We start from the raw sequence: 18,816 nt of genomic DNA, 5'->3' as shown, positions 1-18,816 counted from the left end.
AAAACTTAAAAGCATATAATTTTCTTTTCCTCTAAATCTTAGGTTTGAACATTTGTTTTCTTTTTTTTTTTTTTAGTGAAATTGCTCATTGCTCATCTGGTTTTCATTATTAATTACTTCAAAATGTGTATGAACCTTACTAGTCCATCTCGCACAATGATGCTACAAAATCTGCCACGAGGGCCAAATTGAAAAGAAGGATATTGTTAGACAATAAAATATAATTATCTCCTTCTATGCCAAAGTGCTTAAAAATATCCCAATAAGTATAATTTCTGTATGTTTTATCTAAAGAATAATCATCTTAAATAGAAAAGGATAAAAGGTAGATGAATACACAATTTTATCTTATTACAAAGATTCCCAGTTCCTGCCATCACCAGGCTGATTGCTCTCAGAGTAGAAAAGGCTGTGAGAAACATACCTAAACAAAAATTCTCTCTCCCAAGCAGTACAGACAGAAGTGTGTTTAGACACACTCCCCCAAACAGCAAAGTTTGCTTGTTTGTTGCTTTGCATCCATGATTTATCAGAAGCTTGTCAAGGCTGGAGATCTTAGCCTAAAATCTGTACACTCTAATACATTTCTCCAAATGAAATAAAACTATGTTTATTTACTGTTATGAGATATCTGAAATATCTTTTTTGTTTGAACACATCCACAGCAGGATCAATTATGGTTAAAAGAAAGGAATTTCATGTTGTCTTTTAGTATTTAAATAATTTGTAATAGCATGTACTGAGCAGTGAACAACCTACTTGCAAGCTTTGTCTAGCTTAATTATCCTTAGCTGCTTTTCACTGACTTCATTTTCTCTAACTGGGTGAGGTAATTTCAGCTTGCATGGTATAAATCATTGGCAAGATTAACAATATATATTAAGATGATGTATGTTTTATTGCTGCTCAGCTAAACATGTCAGCTAAAGTAATTATGAGTATGAAGCTCCATTTATTTTTCCATAATAGGACCCTTTAAGTCACCCACATTTGGAATGAGGCATATCCACCTCAGTCTCTTTCAAGAGCAGTTTTTAACTACATTACATCATTTCATATGGGGTTGAAAGTTCATTATCCAACCCACAAATCTTTTACTCCCAAAACTCTATAACTTTAAGAGGATCTCGGGAAAAATTAGGGCTATCAGCGGTTCAGAAAGTAAATAAAAATGCAAACGTGTCTTGAGGACTGGATGACTGAGGGACATGGCCAAGGAATTTAGGACATTCCATTTCCAAGTCACTCTTTTCATTACGTACTCTATGAGTTATAACACAGAGTTTCTGCAAACTATTTGATATTAACTCCCTGGCCTGAGACCAGATACTCATGGATGAAACCCAGATTTTGAAAAAAATCATCATATGGGTGGAGCTCTTACTGGCAGTCACAGCAAGAATTTGCACATGCAAAGAAATGATTACCTACTCTTAGATGGAGAAGTCTTTTCAAAAGAGGTGAAAGGCCTATGAAATGAGCAATTTTTGTACAATAACTTGTGTAGTTTACATCCAATTAGCAAAGTATTTGATGCCTCATAACAAAGTGCGTCAGAAACACTCCATGTTCATTGGGACTGGTGTTCCATGATGTAGAAAGGCTCAGGAAGAATTATAAAGAATTCAAGGCATCTGCTGAGAGGGATAGCTAATGCTGTGTGACAAAGTTCATTAGTAATGTCAAGTCCAGTCTTGTAAGACCTTTATTAAAGAGGTGCAAGAAATAGAAACTGCTTTAATGAGATGTGGAGCTGCTGCTAAACTGGAGGGAGGTGTGATCATGAAAAGATCTTTGGAAATGGAAAATTGCAAACAAAAAATTACAAACTGAAATTCAAACAGAAAATGAAAGGGCGAGTTGCTCCCCATCTGCCCAAACATGGTAAGCAGATTTCTTTGCCAAGGAATGTGCTCACAACCACCAGGGTACACAGCTGAGAGCTCCGGGAGTCTCAAGAAACAACTGATATCCAATTCTTCAGTAACTCAAACAGTCCCTAGCAGAAGGAGATGACAGTCTCTGTAACTCTTCATGTATTTTCCAATAAAATGATTTATCTGAAAAGCACTAAACACAATAGCTCATATAAGAAATGCAGAGTTAACAAGAAGGATGAAATGAAAGATTTGCCTAAAGGAATAAGCATCAGGTGAGTTAATTGTAGTGAATACAGCACACCAGTACTGTAAAAAGGTTGAATAAGCAGAAATACCTTTAAAGCAGTCTGTCAGCTGGCTGTAGCAATCAAAGTGATAGGTAAACCCCAAGCAAACATCTCCCTCACTATGACCTAAGAGACTGAGCCTGAAGAAACTGGAAAACTCAGTTCAAACTGGCTAAACCTTCAGATAAAAAATTTCTGAGGTGGCCCCTTGGACTGGCATGGACACAGAAGCAAGATACCTGCAGCCTGAAGCAAACACACAGAACATGCATTTCTCTTCTGACTGTGTCTACAGAGTTCTCAGTTGCCTTCCCTCCTGTTTTTCCTTGTAAAAGATGACACTCATAAAACAAAAGACAGAATAATTTGCTCTATTTGAAACTAGTGCTGCTGTGAGCTGGATGTCAGTCTGGAGGACCACCAGAGATCCCTTTAAAACTAACATTTTATATGAAAATCATGCTTCATGTTTACTCATTTGTTGTACATTGCATTTAGAAAAATGTCATCAAATTTTGATATTTTGTAAACCAACTGTTGGAAGGTACTTGCTCACTTTTAAAGCTTGTTACATTTTTCCCAGCTTTGAGACCAATATCCCCACCCCACATCCACCACCCTGCTTTTTGATTTATGCTATTATTAAAGCAGGAGACTATATTTAAGAGATAAAGTTATTCAATACATATCTTTAATCTTGGTGTATAGTTCTTCAGATACTTGGTTAAACTATTCTTTAAGCCATTAATTGAATGAAGAGAACGTCATGTGCACTGTGTACCAGCAATACTGGGTTAAACTATCCTTGAAGGCATTAACTGAATGAAGAGAATGCCATGTGTATTGATACATTCACCCCTGACATCAGAAATTTAACTATTGCATTACTTTAGAAAATGAACTGAGGAAAGTACCAAAGATGTAGAACATGTTTCATATCTATGTATTTTTTGTATGTCCATGTGCACGTGAGCAACATGCAGAATCTTAGTTTCAAAATTTAAAACATAATTTGACTTAGTATAGTTATGAATTATCGATTCCCTCACTTCAATACTTCAAAAGGAAATCTTTGTGACATGTACTATGTGCAAAATTAGAAGTGAAGTTATTTTTATAATTTTTAAGGCTCTTCAAATAAAATTTACTGAGAGTTTACTCTGAACAATATATAATCAACATAGTGTTTTAATTATTAAAAAGTAAGCTTTACCAGTTCATTCTCTTCTTGACCTGTTTACTTAGATTCTAATAGTCAGTACTGCTCATCTATTTTTACAGTGCACAGTACAGAATTGGATTCTTTTTCCTCCTTATTAAAATGAATATTTAATTTCAGTCCTTGGTATAATCATAGAACAGTTTGGGTTAGAAGGAACCCTAAAGTTTACCGCCACGGGCAGGAACATCTTGCACCAGACCAGGTTGCTCAGGGTTCCATCCAGCCTGGCATTGAACACTGCCAGGGATGGGGCTAAGGGAAATTATTTTTTTATGTCTTCTGATTGCAAATTGTTGCATACCAATGCATTTGAAATTTATAAAGACTACTTCAATCTTCATGTAACATTTTTAATGAGTTTTGGAAAGGCCACTCTGTGAAGGTCATAATAGCTTCACTTGTGCATCGGACAAACTTCAATTGCACATGCATCATTGTGATGTGTACCATACATTCTGTGAGGTGAAATACTCCAGAAATCCTCTACTGAGACTTGCTTTCTTATGTTGTACAAATAACCTGTGTGTGCTTCTTCAAATGTGTAAAGAAATCTTGCAGAGAAAAGGTACAGAATTTCAGACACAGGATTTACTGAGATTTCATAACCAAATGTACTGACAAAGCAAAAATTTCCAAATTTAGTCTACTTTGCCTTACTTTTAGATTAAGGCTCTGGAGTAGGCCAGGGAGCTCAAACTGTGCAAAATACCCATGCTATTAGTAAACTTAATAAAAATATGAAATATTTTTGTTGATGTGTAACAGGGACCTACTACAAGCCTACTTAGGCCATCTCTCTGATCCTGACCCATGAGCTATGAACAGACACATCACCTGTACCACAGACAAGCAGTAAGCTAACCCTCTCCTCCTCACCTTCCCAGCCTGTCCTTTCTCAAGTCTGTATCCACACAACCCATTTTACATTTTTTATTTCCAGTGATGTCTGTGGCAAGAGTAGACAGAAGGCTCTCAGTCAGGCACAAGTAGGACATAGGGATGGTGTAGATAATCATGACAGCATCAAAGTGTTTCATGAAAAATAACAGAATTGCCAAATGGTCTCACTAGAAAAAGACTCTTATCATAGTTTTAGTAATGTGTCTTTCCACAAGAGGGAGAATATCACTTGTTAAGATAGGGAAAGCTAAGGTTCTTTTAGAAGTGACAGCAAGTGCTCAGCTTTTGCAGATTCTCCAGCTTCTTCTCTATTTAAAACAAACACAATTTTTACTTGATTGTCACAAAATAAATGTACAATCTAAAATGTAAAGGTTTGGAAGATCAGCAGAATTTTCCTTAATAGCTTCTTTATTGCTTTTTACTGAAAAACACTTTTTCAACTTGGATTTAAAGCATTCTTGCATTATATTCCCCATTTCCTTGTCCCCCGTAGTTTTTCCTCAAACATATCCCAGTTGACTCTAATTCTTCTGTTGTTTGCAAAAGTTGTGATAAAATGTTCAGAAGCAGATGGATAACACTCTAGCAGCAGATCAAGCAGACACCAAGTGCTAAAATTGAATTAGTAACATTAAGCACAGAATGTATAATACTGATAAATATACCAGAGATCAAAATAAAGTTTTTAAAATCCATTGATGTAATCTGTGGTTCCACCAACCAGTGAAGGAGATGTAATGTGAACGCAGATGTGATGCCAGTGAACCCAGAGAACACTCTCAGGGAGCTCACCAAACTCTGGATTTTGGAGGCTGCTGATTAATATGGTGGAACTGTTGACAAGCACTGAAGTGTAAAAGGACACTCACAGCTGTTTGCCTGGGGCTCCAGTCACTTCCCCCCCAGCCAAGGGCACAATGTGTAGCACACCCAGCCACCAGCATCCAGAATATTCCTCAACACTGAATAATTTTGTGCATTTCATGTGGGCATGCCCAATTCACAACTACTTCCCCCATTATGTTTCTGGGGTTTTTTGTGCTCCAACACTCTGCAAACAGCTAAAACTAAAATAACTCTTCATTAGATGCCACTCACTCTTTCCCCACTCAATGGAGCCTTATTATGATTTAATGGCAAACTATTGCATATTTATACTATTGTGGTTTTATTAACATTTTGATTTTAGAGGATATATGTGTGTATATATATGTATGTATGTGGAAGAATTATTAGTTTAAAATCTCAACATCCTTAGCTTTTTAAAAATATTTATACCTTCCAGAATGCAATTGCCAAAGTGCATCTTTATGATTTATGTAATAATTTCAAATAAGAGACCTTGCTCAAATGTTTTCATAACACTATCCCTCAAAGGAAAAGAAAAAAAAAAGCAATAAAAAATAAAACAGCATTACTCACATCTGGAAGGTTTTCATATATGGACAAACACAGCACCATCAGATTCTTAATGTGTCTAACTCCTTCATATATAATGACAAAATATTTGCAGAACTGATGAAGTTGAGGGAGCCTGTGCAGAAAACATAGCTCCTAGGAATATTTTTGAATGTGCTTGCTATATAAGTTTATGCACTCTAATTTTTCCAACTTGTAAAGAATATAAAGCTTTTCAATTAACACCTTGATGTATTTATTCAATCTTCAACACAGAGACTACATCAGTTTATTCCGAATTTTACCCAATATTTTTGTGCATGAATAGTTTTTTATACCTGTTTCTAACAAACAGAGGCAATTGCTAAGTTGTATTCAAAAGTACATCTATCATATGCCTCTAGTGATCAATCATAACCCATCTGTTGTTTTTATTAGTTGCTCAAAACAAAGGAATTGGTGGGTTAGCATTCTCACTGGAGCCAAGGAACGTACAGAAAAGGCCTTCTGTGTTTCAGATCCTATTTTTATGCCTGCTTAACTTCTTATAGATCAAGTAATGAATACAGGCTGCTTGTCATTCATAAATACATCCCAGGAGATCCCCTGAGAGACAGAGGGAGGCACGATGTGTTTCAAGGACTAAAAACAGAAAGTTGTACACTTGCAGCAATTCCATGGCCAATGACAGATGGCAGTCCAAAGCAGCCAGATGATGCAGATGGGACATTCTGATGTCCATTCTCACCAAACCTTTCAGGCCATCTCCGGGACATTCATCATTGGCTCCTTTGGCAGGAAAGTGCCACTGACCCAGCACTGCGATCGCCCCCACTGCCTACAAAAGGGACATTGCCTGTCCTCACTCAGTCACTGTCACATCACTGAATCCACAAGCTGCAATGCAACCAGAGCTGCTGAGAGAGGAACTGAGTAAAATCCACAGCCCAAACTGCCAGAGGGAGTGCCCCTCCTGGCCCCACTCTACTGTCACCCATGCATTTAGCTCCAGTAATTCTGTAATTCATAACAATGTTACACTCAAGCATAACTGAGCCCAGGGGAAGCCACCATCCCACAGGCAGCAGATGTACCCAGTCACAACGCTGCCGACACATCTTACTCCTTGAGTCACAGTAGGAACAGAGGGGATGTGCTCTGCATATACCCCAAATTTCAGCAGTTTGGTTTTTTTTTTCCTAGAGCCTATCACAGCCCCTGTTGAATTGCATGTGAAAAGGGGTGAAGAACAGAGCATGGGGAGAAGGCAAAAAGCAATCCGACAATTTTACCTCAAAGCAAGTGGTTGTGAAACAAATTCCCTCTTCACTGTATTTTACAGGATCACTAGGGTTGGAAGGGAAGATCATCCAGTCAAACCGCCCTGCCAAGGCAGGGTCACCCAGAGCATGTTACACAGGAACCAGGTGGGTTTTGAATGTCCCCAGAGAGGAAGACTTCACGACCTCTCTGGGCAGCCTGCTCCAGTGCTCTGCCACCCTCAACAGAAAAAAGGTTTTTTAGCTTTGGTGCAATATTTCAATATATTTAAATACAAGATGTCATGGTAATTGTATAAATGTGCACAAGGGACATCACTGCTTTACTTCATTTTACATAATTTCTTTCTTTAAAAAAATCCTTGAAATAATTTACTATCTAAATAATAAATTACTAGATGATTTACTGTTTAAATAAATTATGATAGGTCTGCACTCCTTCTGGCTGCCACCCACCTCCCAGCCCCTCTCTGGGGCTGCCTGCAGCCTATGCAACTGGACAGGAGAGCAGACTCTGGTGCAGAGTAAGTGAAGGGGACAAGGACAAGCACTAAGAGCCACATGTAACCAGCTTGCAACAACAAATACATTTTTCCCCTTCAGAATATGGTACGCAATTTATTTCAGACCACTAGACAGCTTCCCTCCTGTTTATGTGAGCATTCCTAATGGCAACTATCTCAATTAACCTTGAAAGAAGTACCCAACAGTCCTTAAAAGAAACAGCAGCTGAAAAAACCGAATTACAGATAAAGCAAGGAAAGCAACTGAAATAAACACTAAAAGCAAATAGTGTTATTCTGCAGAGAAAAACGTAATCTGGCAAATAAATTGAAAGCTTAAATGTGAGAAGACCTCCCCCCCCCCCCCCCCATGTCTCACTCCATCCTTTTAATGCATGGGGAAGTTCAACACTATTTTCAAATACAGTTTTTCAGATGAGCTCAAGTTTTAACTGCTAAAACACTGAGGATAGATTTTGTTCAGAAACAATTTCATATGGAGTGGAGCTCTGTCTGCCTGAATACAGTCAGTTGTTTTATAATTCCTATTACACTAGGATAGGATCCTAAAACTTAAATGGATAAGCTTATTCATACTAGGAAATAAGTGAACTATTTGAGTACAAGATAAAACTGACCCAAACGCGATTTGCCACAAATAAACCAATTTATTACTTTTTGGCAAGTCCCATACAGCATGAGCAAAGATCTTTCACTCACTATATTAAATTAATTTAACTTTATACAAACTGTAAACATCTTCAACATGACAAACTCTTGGAAGAAGATGTTCCCTGGGTCTGGCATCTTTTCTCTCTCAGTTAATCAAAGAAAAATGAAACCCAAAAACCCAAAGAACTGCATATCTATAAAATGCAGCATGTGCATTTTATATCATATCAATTCTAAGCAACGCAGAGAAGAGTACTTATTATTTTTAGTGAAATTTGTAATGGAATTATAAATAGAAACATTCTTTTCATACTGTTGTATCCTACCCTTCTGTTTAAAATTAAAACCATCATTTTATACAATCAAGGAAGTAAACCAAAGTTTACACTAAACCAGCTGGTTTGGTATTACAAACCAGCTATATTTCTTATACTGTAATAGATGAATAAGAAGGTAAAAATTCCTGATCTGGTTAATACTTTGTTTTCCTGGCAGGCACGAGCCTGAAGAACTGCTTGTCCAAAAACTCCTGCTGTAATTATCTGATTTTTTTTGCCCCCTCTCTTTCAAAGTGCTTTAAATCAGAAATAATCTGACCCATAAAGTGATCACTTATCTTCCACTTAAGAGCGAGCAGATTTTTCTAAGTTCCAGGAATGTAAGTCTGCAGGCTAGCTCTATTGCAAGACTAAAAGATACATACTGTTAGGTCATAATCCTCAAACCAGGGCAAAGGTGTTTAATCTTTTCATGAACCACTTTTCTCCAAACCAACTCAGCAGAAGTAAAATACAGACAATTCTTTTACTGTCTAAGGCTTTAAAAAAAATTCAAAAATCACTTTCCCGTTAAAAAAATTTTGGATTAAAACTTTGGTTTCAGTATGTTCCTAATTTTGAAGTCACATTTACAGACAACAATCTACATTTTCTAATGTAAAAAGTCAAGCCATATTAAAACCTTTGAAGTCTCTGTACATCATAAGAAGGAATTAAAATAAATTTAATTCTTTGCCAGATCACTTTCAGTTACTGACAAAACCCAAGGTGGTTATTTCTACAGCTGTGTGTACCCAGCTGTTTAATGCAGTATAAAACATCACACTTTAGATGACAAAGTGCTTAGATAAGCAGATCCAGAAATTATGAGTTCAGATTGGTTTCAATACCCGAAGTGAGGATACTGAGGAGCTCTGTAAGTCTTCTGATTCGCCAAAATGCACAGCTGAAAGACTGTGGAGAATTAACAGTGCAGTTAACTTGCACTGACAGGATAATGTACAGTCCAAAACAACAATGCTCCTTCTGCACAAGAGTTGAATTCCTACTGTCAACTGCAAAAAAAACCAAAAAAATCCCTACATCTAGCCTTGGTAAAAATCTTACATTAAAGTCTTTAAGAAGACTGTGCAATTCTTTCAGCCAAGCAAGATATTCTGCTGCTGGATTTACTTCCAAATCTTCTCTGCCCAAATAAAGAAGGGAATCAATACCACACTGTTGAAATTAGATCCTGATAGGACTACAGAAACACTGCAGAGGGTATTCCATAACCAAAATACAATCAGTTATTTCAAATGCCTCAACTCTTCCATTACTGCAAAAATCTGACAGAAATAATAGAACAGGGACCTACCTTCAGGTAACCTTAAGTCTTCAACAGAAATGCAGATTAACCAAAACAAATTTTTATTACTTGATATTTTCCCTGCAGCATTGAGAGGAAGCTCTATTGAAAAAAAACCCTGATCTACACAGCCACCATTTTACAGATCTTCTAAAGATAATTAACACCAACAAGTTCACAATATTGTTGTGTGGTTTTGGTTTTTGTTTTGTTTCGTTCTTGTTTCTGCTATTCTTGATTTATAGTCAAACCCTGCAGGTCTTTTATTCTTTGTTTCTAATTTATAATCCGTTCCATTTACTTTCCAGTCTTACTGGGAATTTCCTGGAGCCCAGCACACCACAATGCAACTTTTATCCATGTGAATGTACAACTTTTGTACGCTAGCTGCTGTTTTCTGTAGTAGCATCTGTTAGAACTTTTACAGAATTGTAATGTTCTCCTAATCCATAGGCATGCCTCATATACCTAAAAAAAAAAGTTACAGAAATATGTTCAGTTTAACAAAAATTATACATCATTCCAACAGTAACAGCACTGGAAGACAACCTAAATAAAGCCAAGCTTTAGCAACAAAAATGCAGAGGTTCACTACACAGAAGAGCATTAATAAAAACTATTTTAAATTCTGGTGACTTCCAGGCACAGTTTGACAGATACTCTGAAGAAAGACAAAAAGTTTCCATATTGTATCAAAGTCATTATTACTTCGTAATTATTTAATAGGTAAAATGACCTTGTAGCATTCTCTAAATCAGTGACTGATGCACGTCAGACACAATCCAATTACTATTTCTCCAAAATAAGTGTGTCAATCACAAACAATTTCTGACCTGCACAACCATTACTCAAGCAGTGTTTCAACATCATACATGTAACAGAAAATAAAAGAGCAGGTGAGAATCAAAGCTGAGCCCTCTGTTACAGAAACAAGTGCACTAAATTTAAGTGATAAAATTACATACTTACACAAGTGTTATTGGTTTGCCTGAATATTCTTCACCAACAACAATGGGAGGAGAATCCATCTGCACTACTTCAATAGGTGTTTGTAAAATGTGTGACAAAGCCCTTAGCTTTAAGGCAAAAACAATTTAGTAACAGGACAAAAAACAATGTAGGCAGGAGACAGGAAGACTAGGTATTTAATTTTAGCAGACAGTTCAAACATAACATTAGTAATATTTTCAGAAAATAAACTTTATTAAAATAAGCAAAATTATTTTAACTTTCAAAACTTTAATTGAAAACAGATTGTCTTAAACTAATCATTGTTTAGAGGATGCAACATTGGGCCAGTTTCATTAATTTGCTAACTGTTCTTTCCTAAAATTAAGACAAACTAAATACATATTTTTTGAAGCTCAAGTTCTCATTTACATGACAACAACCTAACAACACTCCCCCACTCATAGTGTCAGTCTTTCTAATGATATTTATGAATGAATTCACTACCTCACCTGTCAAATACATCAGAACAGTGGCGTACCATCAGAAAAGATGGTGGGAAAACAACCTATAACCACAAGAGATTCTAAATAAGTGCTAAATAAGCTATTTATGACTATGTTTCTTTATGACTTCAGATATTCTTTCTAAAGAAGCCTTTTCTAAAGGCATATTCACCCCCTTCAGAAATTCACAAATAAAAATTATCAATACTTACTTCCAGCTGACCACCCCATGCAGCTGTATTTGCTATATCATCACAGTATTTCTCAAATTCCTCTGCAGGGAAAGAAAAGACAATTTTTAGTAGTTGTCTTGTTTGAGAACAAGCAACTGAGGAAAATCACTGATTGTGCAATGAAGAAATAGAGCCAGAAAAGTACAAACACATTATAAAGGAAAATAAAAATGTTCACTGAAGAAAAGCAGAGGGAAAAAAAATAACCTCATTAAAAAGAAAATTTCAGACTGAAGAGAGGGATAAAAAAAAAGGAAGTACAGCTAATACTTTATATTTTTTATTCAGAGAACAACAGGTAACAACAAACATGAAATTGCATACAATTAAGTTTCCTGTTAAGTTTCAGAGGATGTTTAGAAACTTTAGAAAAGAATGTGACAGTGAGCAGGATATCTAGTTCTTACATTAGTCAGGTGTCAGATATGTTTTAAAAATCTTGCAACCGCATGCAGTTAAAGAGTTGGCTAGGGTTTCTTTAAGTTTCCAGATTACCTGCCTTGTTTTTAACCTCTGAAGTATTTATTCTCAATAGTTCATTTGTAAATAGATATAGAAAATCTTTCCAGATCATCTTCTACATAAACCAAGTACAAAATTTGTAAATTACAAACCCTTGAGCTTTTGAACCTTACAAACAGATTTTTAGAAAGAAGCATCTTCAGATTTTCTGAAGACTGCTCAGAATGACTTTTCATTCACTTCCTTTATAACAGAAAAGCAAAATTCTCTGTTGCTGTGCAGAATTTTATCCAGTTTTCTCCTGGGACACACTTAACCTGTGACAATAATGTCTGTCAACACGGGAAAGACAGAACCCAGTGGCCACATTAAATCCAAAGCAACGCCTATTAAACAAGTGTAGCATTAAGGAAATTTATGCATTTTTGTGGTGTTCCAGGCATAATGAATAAATCATGTATTGCTCAAATAAGAGGTACATAAACTCCGTTTTTACTTAGCCGACACCATCCACACTAAAGCTCTTTATACTTTTTAAGTTTAGTCTACTTGTAAAAAATGGTTCCAAAATACTTTGCAGTGGAAAAACAATGTAGAATAAGAAGATGCATCTATTCAAACTCTTATAAAATAGATTTGCTTGAATTTCACACCTATTTTAACAGCTTTCCTGTGTACATTGAAAACACCAATACAAAACTTGACAAGAAGATCACCTCAACCTGAATCACATCCCAGAATGGGTTCACATCATCTAGTAACCAGGAAGTTCTGTTTTCTTCTTTTTAATGGGGAATAATATTTCCAAGATTAATTTTTAAAAATAATTAGAGATCCAGCTGTACCAAGTTTCACAGCAGATCATAATTCTGTGTTCCATGGAACACAATAAAGTAACAAACAAAGTTACAAACACCATACATGTCTGAATTCAGCCTGAGATTAATTCAGCCAGTAACTGAGATTAATCAGACACAGTAATAATAGTTTTTAAAATCTCATATACTACAAGTCTTACCTCTGCTATACATATCTCCAGTATTAGGGTTTGTAAGAAAAGGCAGGAAGTCATCAAAGTGACTTTGCATATACTTTGCTGTTTGGTTCCTCAGAGTTGCAACAGTCCAGGAATTTTGGTGATCCTTGAGCTGATCTTCAATAGCTCTGTACATGCAATGGCCATCTGAAGGGATTTGTTTAATCTCTAACTGCCTTGCTGCCAATAGGGAGGCAAGTTTCTGACTTTCAAGATGTCTAGCACCTGTTAAATTTTGTATCTCAGCTTCAGCTATTCTTTCTTCTCTTTCTTTCTCCAAAGCAGCTTTCTTCTCCTTAGATTAAAAACACACAAAAATTACATCAAATGTTAAAATTTAGAATATGCCTGTACAACAGTTCTTAGCTTAATGCTTATATCTAACACATCCAATGTTTTCTCAGTACATTCTTATCTATAAAATATTCATCTGAATCAGTACTATCAATTAGAGACCTCATAAACCCGAACTTTAGCAAATGTTAAGTGATAGATATATCCTAACTGCCTCCAACACCACAAGAGAAATCTTACTTATATCAACATGCAAAATAACACTTTACAACACTCATATAAAGGCTTTTAATCATAGTCCTTTCTTCAGGATCTATTATTTCAACAGTCAAGCATGGGAATTCTAGTTAAACATCAGAATACACTCCTCTTTCATAAGAAGTGTGAGATCTACCAGTTAAGTACATGACTGCATAATGGAGCTCAGGCCATGAAACTGAAATTCCCTCAGGACAGATATGCTACATCATAAAAGACTGTTCCTAACCTAAAGGATGGATAAGAATGCATGTAGAGAATATTAGTAGGGATGTAATAGCACAAAAAAACCCTACTTTCATAGAATGTTTCAGAAGCTCATGCTGATGTTAACAAGGGAACATGAACCAATGTAAATAAGCAAGCAAAAAAGCAAACAGTATGAAGACTGATCTTCCCATTTACAGACTTAAAACTCACCACAAATCAAGACCAGACTGGTTTAGGAAATAAGAATATAGGCAAACTAGACCAGAGTTCTTGGTCTGCCTAGACAGGGTGCCATGAATTATGAACATCCTTTTAACATGTTTGTAAGTGATCATGTAACACAGGACAAAATATGCAATAAAGCAGTATTCCCCTGGCCCTGACCCAACATCCATGCAGGCACGATAATGTTAATCCATAACATTTGATGTTTAACCAGATCTAAGCCTAACAGAGCAGACACTAGGCAGTGTTTCTTAACAACTCAGTATTTCAAAATAATTTCTTCTGTATTGATGTTCTTTTGTTAAATGTGTAAAGTATTATCAGTTGCATAATTTCCACATAGTATTTAATTAAACTACTTCTATAATAATATTTTTAGTGAAAGCCATTTAAAAAATCATCCTCTTTACATAATTTCTTTTTTTATGGTTCCCATTTTCTGACCTATTCTGATTCCCAGCTCATGGCTGAGCATAGAAAAGTACAACTATTTCTAAAATCCTTACATAGGCAGTAGTTTAATAGATTTTCAAGGCACCCAGTAGGTACAGCATCAACACAGAATTACCTAGGTAATGTCCCCTGCAAAATTTGGCTATTACAGTTATGTTTAGTTGAACATAAGAGTCAATCAGTTATTTGCAAAATGTTTAACATGAAGTCATACCCGCCTCTTCTGTGCTTTTGATATTCGATGATGCTGAATCTGCTGCTCTACTCCTTCAAGCTCTATATTTGCAATCCCATCAGCTATGGAATCTGTCTGAAAAGAAAAAACAAAGTTAAATGTTCTTATTAGTATAAACAGTAACTAAGATATGTATCTTCTTAAAAAGTTTTAAGTTCTCTTCCAGGGTATTTTTATGAAGTTTAACCACAAAGATCCGTGTGTAGCACAAAAGCCATCAAAGCATTCCACACCCCAAACTCCTGTCTGCATTTGTGTTACTTTTCTGCAGTCCCAACACAGTTATGTGCATCTCAAATTTAAGATGCATGTTCTCTTACATACTGGAGTGTGAATACTGCTTACTGGCTGAAAGGAAAACCTTTCCTCACCATGCCAGCCATCAGCAAGTTCTGTGAAAATTAAAGCAGAAGGGTCCATCCTCTGTATCAAAGCATAACCAGCAGTTGAAAAAGATAGAGTTGAAACTTCTCAAAAAAAAAAAAAACTTACAAACCTAACCCAGTAAGAGCCATAACAAAAAAAAAAAAAAAAAAAAATCACACTGTTGACAAAATTGCAAGACAAAACACACTGGATGGGTCAAACACCTGTTAAAGGTCATCAATACTTGAGTAGCTTACATAAGATAACCAGAGTGGCAATATAACAATAACTTAAAAAAATAATTCTCTAACATAATTGAGTCACTCATGTAGCCTTAAAGGCAACATGAAATACTACTTGTGCTGGTGCACTTTTCCCCCATTCTACATTTAATTTCTGTTACAGCTTAGCATTTGTGTTTTTCCCTGTAAACCTCATCCATGAATTCAGTAACAGTAAATCTTGCCATTGAATTTTGTTATGCTTTTGCAAATTTATACTAAACCTGCTCTTGAGCAACGTTTTACAGTAATTCTTCAACCAACCAAACCACTCTCTTAACAGTGCTCAACAACAAAAATCCCCTATTGTTACATGCCCCTTCTAGCACTGCCCATTTATTCTAAGAGCTAAAGCCTTCCTAAGTTTAAAAGCCACTAATACTGTGAATAAAAGGATAACTACTTTGAAGTGTTATTTCATTGTAATTTTTAAAAGTTAAAAAAGACCTAACACAAATTGTACCTGTACAATTTCAGCTGAAGTCAGTGCACATACCTTATTCTGCTCAGGTGAAGCTTCCTTCAGCTGCTTTAATTCCTCCTTGTGCTTCTGTTCAAGTTCTGCCTCTAGTTTGGCAACTTCATCTGCCAGCTGTTTTCGTCTCTTCTTATCATTCTTGGGAACAGTATTTTTCATGCCTTGAATTTTTGCTGTTAGAGAAGCAGTGTAGTAAAACATTATTTCTCAATATATACTCTATGGTCATTGCAGAAAATGACTACAAATCACACACAAAAATTAATTTACAAACATCAACAAATCAGTATAATAGCTTAGCTATGAGACTACTGGTTATAATCCTCAGATTTTCCAAATGGCCATATTTTTTCTTAAAGGATGCAAACTGCCTTTTCTTTCTCTGAAGAAGAGGAAAAACTTATGCCAGGTAACTAATAAAAACACATATGAACGTCAACAGTGCAGCAGACTTTGGCCTGTTGCCTTCAAAAAGATTTTGTGGGCATCAAAATATCAAATCTCCCAGAAAAGATGCGCAATTTTTTTATCACACAAGCAGCAGATTAAAATTTAAAACTGAATTTACTAAGCCTTAATACAAAGTTTCTAAAAGCAAAATGGGTATTTGAAAACAAAATAATCTTAACTTGATTGAAGTCCCTAAGTATATCTAGGCTGTACATCAATGTTTCATTTCTAAAATCACAGAATAGTTTGGTTAGAAATGGTGTCCAGAGGTTACCTAGCTCTGTCTCCTGCTCAAAGTGGGGCTGAACTCAAAGCTACATCAGGTTACGTTAATTCAAATGTACCTGAAATTTATTCGGGTGACTGTGCAGTCTCCAGGGATGGGCATTCTGCAACCTTTCTGGGAAACTTTTTTCACAATACTTAATGATTCTTGCTATGAAAATATTTTCCCTTATTCTTCCCATGAAGATGTTTCTTGTTGCCCTTCAGCCCGTGTCTCTAGTATATTCTCTCTACTTTAATGCATCTGGCTCCATCCATTACACATAGGAAACTACAACCAGATTCCCCTCACAGTCTTCTCTTGTGTTCTTAAACGAACATTCCTGCTAACGCTGTTACTTCTGTATTCACTGTTTTAGAATTACAGCAGCAATTATTTAATGCCCTGCTTGCTATTCATCACCTGTACATTTTCCTGTCCTTCACCCCTGACTGACACAATTGAGCTGAAGATGATGGCAATAATCATGAAACTTTTCAAAGGGAGGCAGGAAGAATGCTTATACTGAAAGCTTTATGTTAAGCATTCAGCCCACAGATTAATAAGCTGAATATGACTGAAAAGCAGCTTTGTTCATTAAAGTTAACATAACAGAGGAGAAATGAATGCAGAACATAAAAGGCACACATAAATACACAGTGGAGAGTATGGGTGGTGGAAAGGGGGGAGGGGGAGTGTGGAGGCAAGTACCATCAACCAGAGGTGTTGGGATGCACCTTGTGTTAATTCTTATAGTTTTGCTCTCTGGTAAACAGTCATCAATGCACAAACCAGGAATGTATTTTCTAGTAGGCAAACATGTACCTATAAATCACCTGCCTGTCCCAACTGGGAAGAAAGGGGCTCTGCCTTGTGTTTACCCCTTCCACCATTTGGTAGTGGAGAACTACCATTATCACCTTCTCTAGATGTAAAAACCCTCTGCTCCTCCCAATCAATGTGCCATTTACCTATGACAATGCTTGATTCCTACCCCTCTTCAATTTCAACCAAATCTGAGGGAGGAACAGCCATCTCAAAACATGAAGTTCCTATAGATTTAGTGACAGTCATATAACCTGACTCCTCTCTTCTTTAACCCTCTGATAATAGGTTCCAGATGGGCCTTTTTCATTACGTACTAAAAAAACCAAACAAGGAAAAGCCCGTATCAATATACGAGCAACGAGAAAGACTTAACAAAAATGTTATTATAAACTATGAAACTCAACAGAATTCGTCTATCATACTTCCTTAATTATGTTAACATATTGTAATAGGGTAGGTCAAATACCGTAAAGTGTTACAGTGTTTACTGAAGCACTGTAAGACCACACAGGTCTTTTAGTACAGATACTTTATTACGGCTGGACGGGACATAAAAATTTGGTTCAGATCAACTGCACTTGGAATGAAGAAACGCAACAGGCTGGGCAGGAAAAGCCCCTAGGCAAGTTTTTCAATCTGGAATGCCTTAAAAAAAACATACCTTCAACTTAAAACCAAAGTAACAAAACGCGAACATCACGCCAATGGCCCAGCATTAATTAAGCCGCAGCTCCCGCTCATCTCCCGGCTCCCCAGGTCACGGGAAGGCAGGCCGCCCGCAGGACCAGCGCGGCTCCCGCAGCTCGGCCCGGCCGCCACACCGCCGCCCGCTCGCTCCATTCCGCTACCGCCGTCCTCGTCCCCCTGCGAGGGCACTGCCAGGGCTGCTCCCTCCTTCTCCGCAGCCGCCGCCGTCCCTCCCGCCCCTCCGAGCCACTCGCGCTGCCGAACGGGGCTCCCTGCGAGGGAAGGCGGAGAGGAGACGCCGAGCCCAGCCGGCCCCGCGTGTCCCCGCCGCCGCTCCCCAGCCTTCTCCCCGCCCGCCCTGCGCCGGGCATGGCGCCCCTCACCCTGGAGCTCCCGCTTCTCCTTGCGCTGCCGCTTCACCAGCTGCTGCAGCGGCCCCTCGGACCCCGGCTCCTCGTCCCCCGAGCCCTCCATGGGCGCCCGGAGCCGGCGGACGCAGCTGACCCCCGAACCCGGCGGGAGGCGGGAGCTCGCTGCGCTTCCGCCAGCGCCGCCCCGCCCGGCACCGCCCCCGCCGCGGCGTGAGGGGCCGGAGGGGAGCGGAGCGGCCCGGCCCCCCCGCGCCTGGCCCTGGGGCCTGGGCTCGGCTCGGCTCGGCTCGGCTCGGCTCGGCTCGGCGAGAAGGAAGGAAGGAAGGAAGGAAGGAAGGAAGGAAGGAAGGAAGGAAGGAAGGAAGGAAGGAAGGAAGGAAGGAAGGAAGGAAGGAAGGAAGGGAGGAAGGAAGGGAGGAAGGAAGGGAGGAAGGAAGGGAGGAAGGAAGGGAGGAAGGA

At 37.8% G+C, this 18,816-nt stretch overlaps 1 protein-coding gene across 4 annotated transcripts; it reads right to left on the bottom strand.

Annotated features, from left to right (window-relative positions):
- Positions 1 to 8,131: 8,131 nt before the first annotated feature.
- OTUD6B (OTU deubiquitinase 6B) lies at positions 8,132 to 18,487 on the bottom strand. Of its 4 annotated transcripts, none has more exons than XM_062490128.1 (7): positions 18,370 to 18,487; positions 15,771 to 15,929; positions 14,611 to 14,702; positions 12,939 to 13,251; positions 11,438 to 11,499; positions 10,741 to 10,847; positions 8,132 to 10,239 (listed from the first exon to the last, which is right to left on the bottom strand). In XM_062490128.1, exons 1-7 carry the CDS (start codon positions 18,458 to 18,460, stop codon positions 10,155 to 10,157), a joined length of 909 nt encoding a protein of 302 aa, XP_062346112.1. In that variant the 5' UTR covers positions 18,461 to 18,487; the 3' UTR covers positions 8,132 to 10,154. The 4 variants fall into 4 exon arrangements, with proteins under 4 accessions (XP_062346112.1, XP_062346104.1, XP_062346120.1 ...); XM_062490120.1 differs by having other exon boundaries at positions 14,611 to 14,706; positions 15,775 to 15,929; XM_062490136.1 differs by lacking the exon at positions 18,370 to 18,487 and adding an exon at positions 17,961 to 18,007 and having other exon boundaries at positions 14,611 to 14,706; positions 15,775 to 15,929.
- Positions 18,488 to 18,816: the final 329 nt, after the last annotated feature.

Source organism: Cinclus cinclus, chromosome 1, assembly GCF_963662255.1.
Source record: "Cinclus cinclus chromosome 1, bCinCin1.1, whole genome shotgun sequence".
Classification (NCBI taxonomy): domain Eukaryota; kingdom Metazoa; phylum Chordata; class Aves; order Passeriformes; family Cinclidae; genus Cinclus; species Cinclus cinclus.
This window is presented reverse-complemented; position numbering and strand designations above follow the sequence as displayed.

What these genes read in the sequence shown, in the direction of transcription:
- OTUD6B (XM_062490128.1), bottom strand. Translation starts at nt 18,460, where the DNA reads ATGGAGGGCTCGGGGGACGAGGAGCCGGGGTCCGAGGGGCCGCTGCAG. An exon ending in ACCTGAGCAGAATAAGGTAT is followed by an intron (nt 14,703 to 15,770) that starts GTGCACTGACTT and finishes CTTTTCAGACAG; the next exon opens with ATTCCATAGCTGATGGGATT. An exon ending in TGGAGATATGTATAGCAGAG is followed by an intron (nt 11,500 to 12,938) that starts GTAAGACTTGTA and finishes CTTTCCCTGCAG; the next exon opens with AGGAATTTGAGAAATACTGT.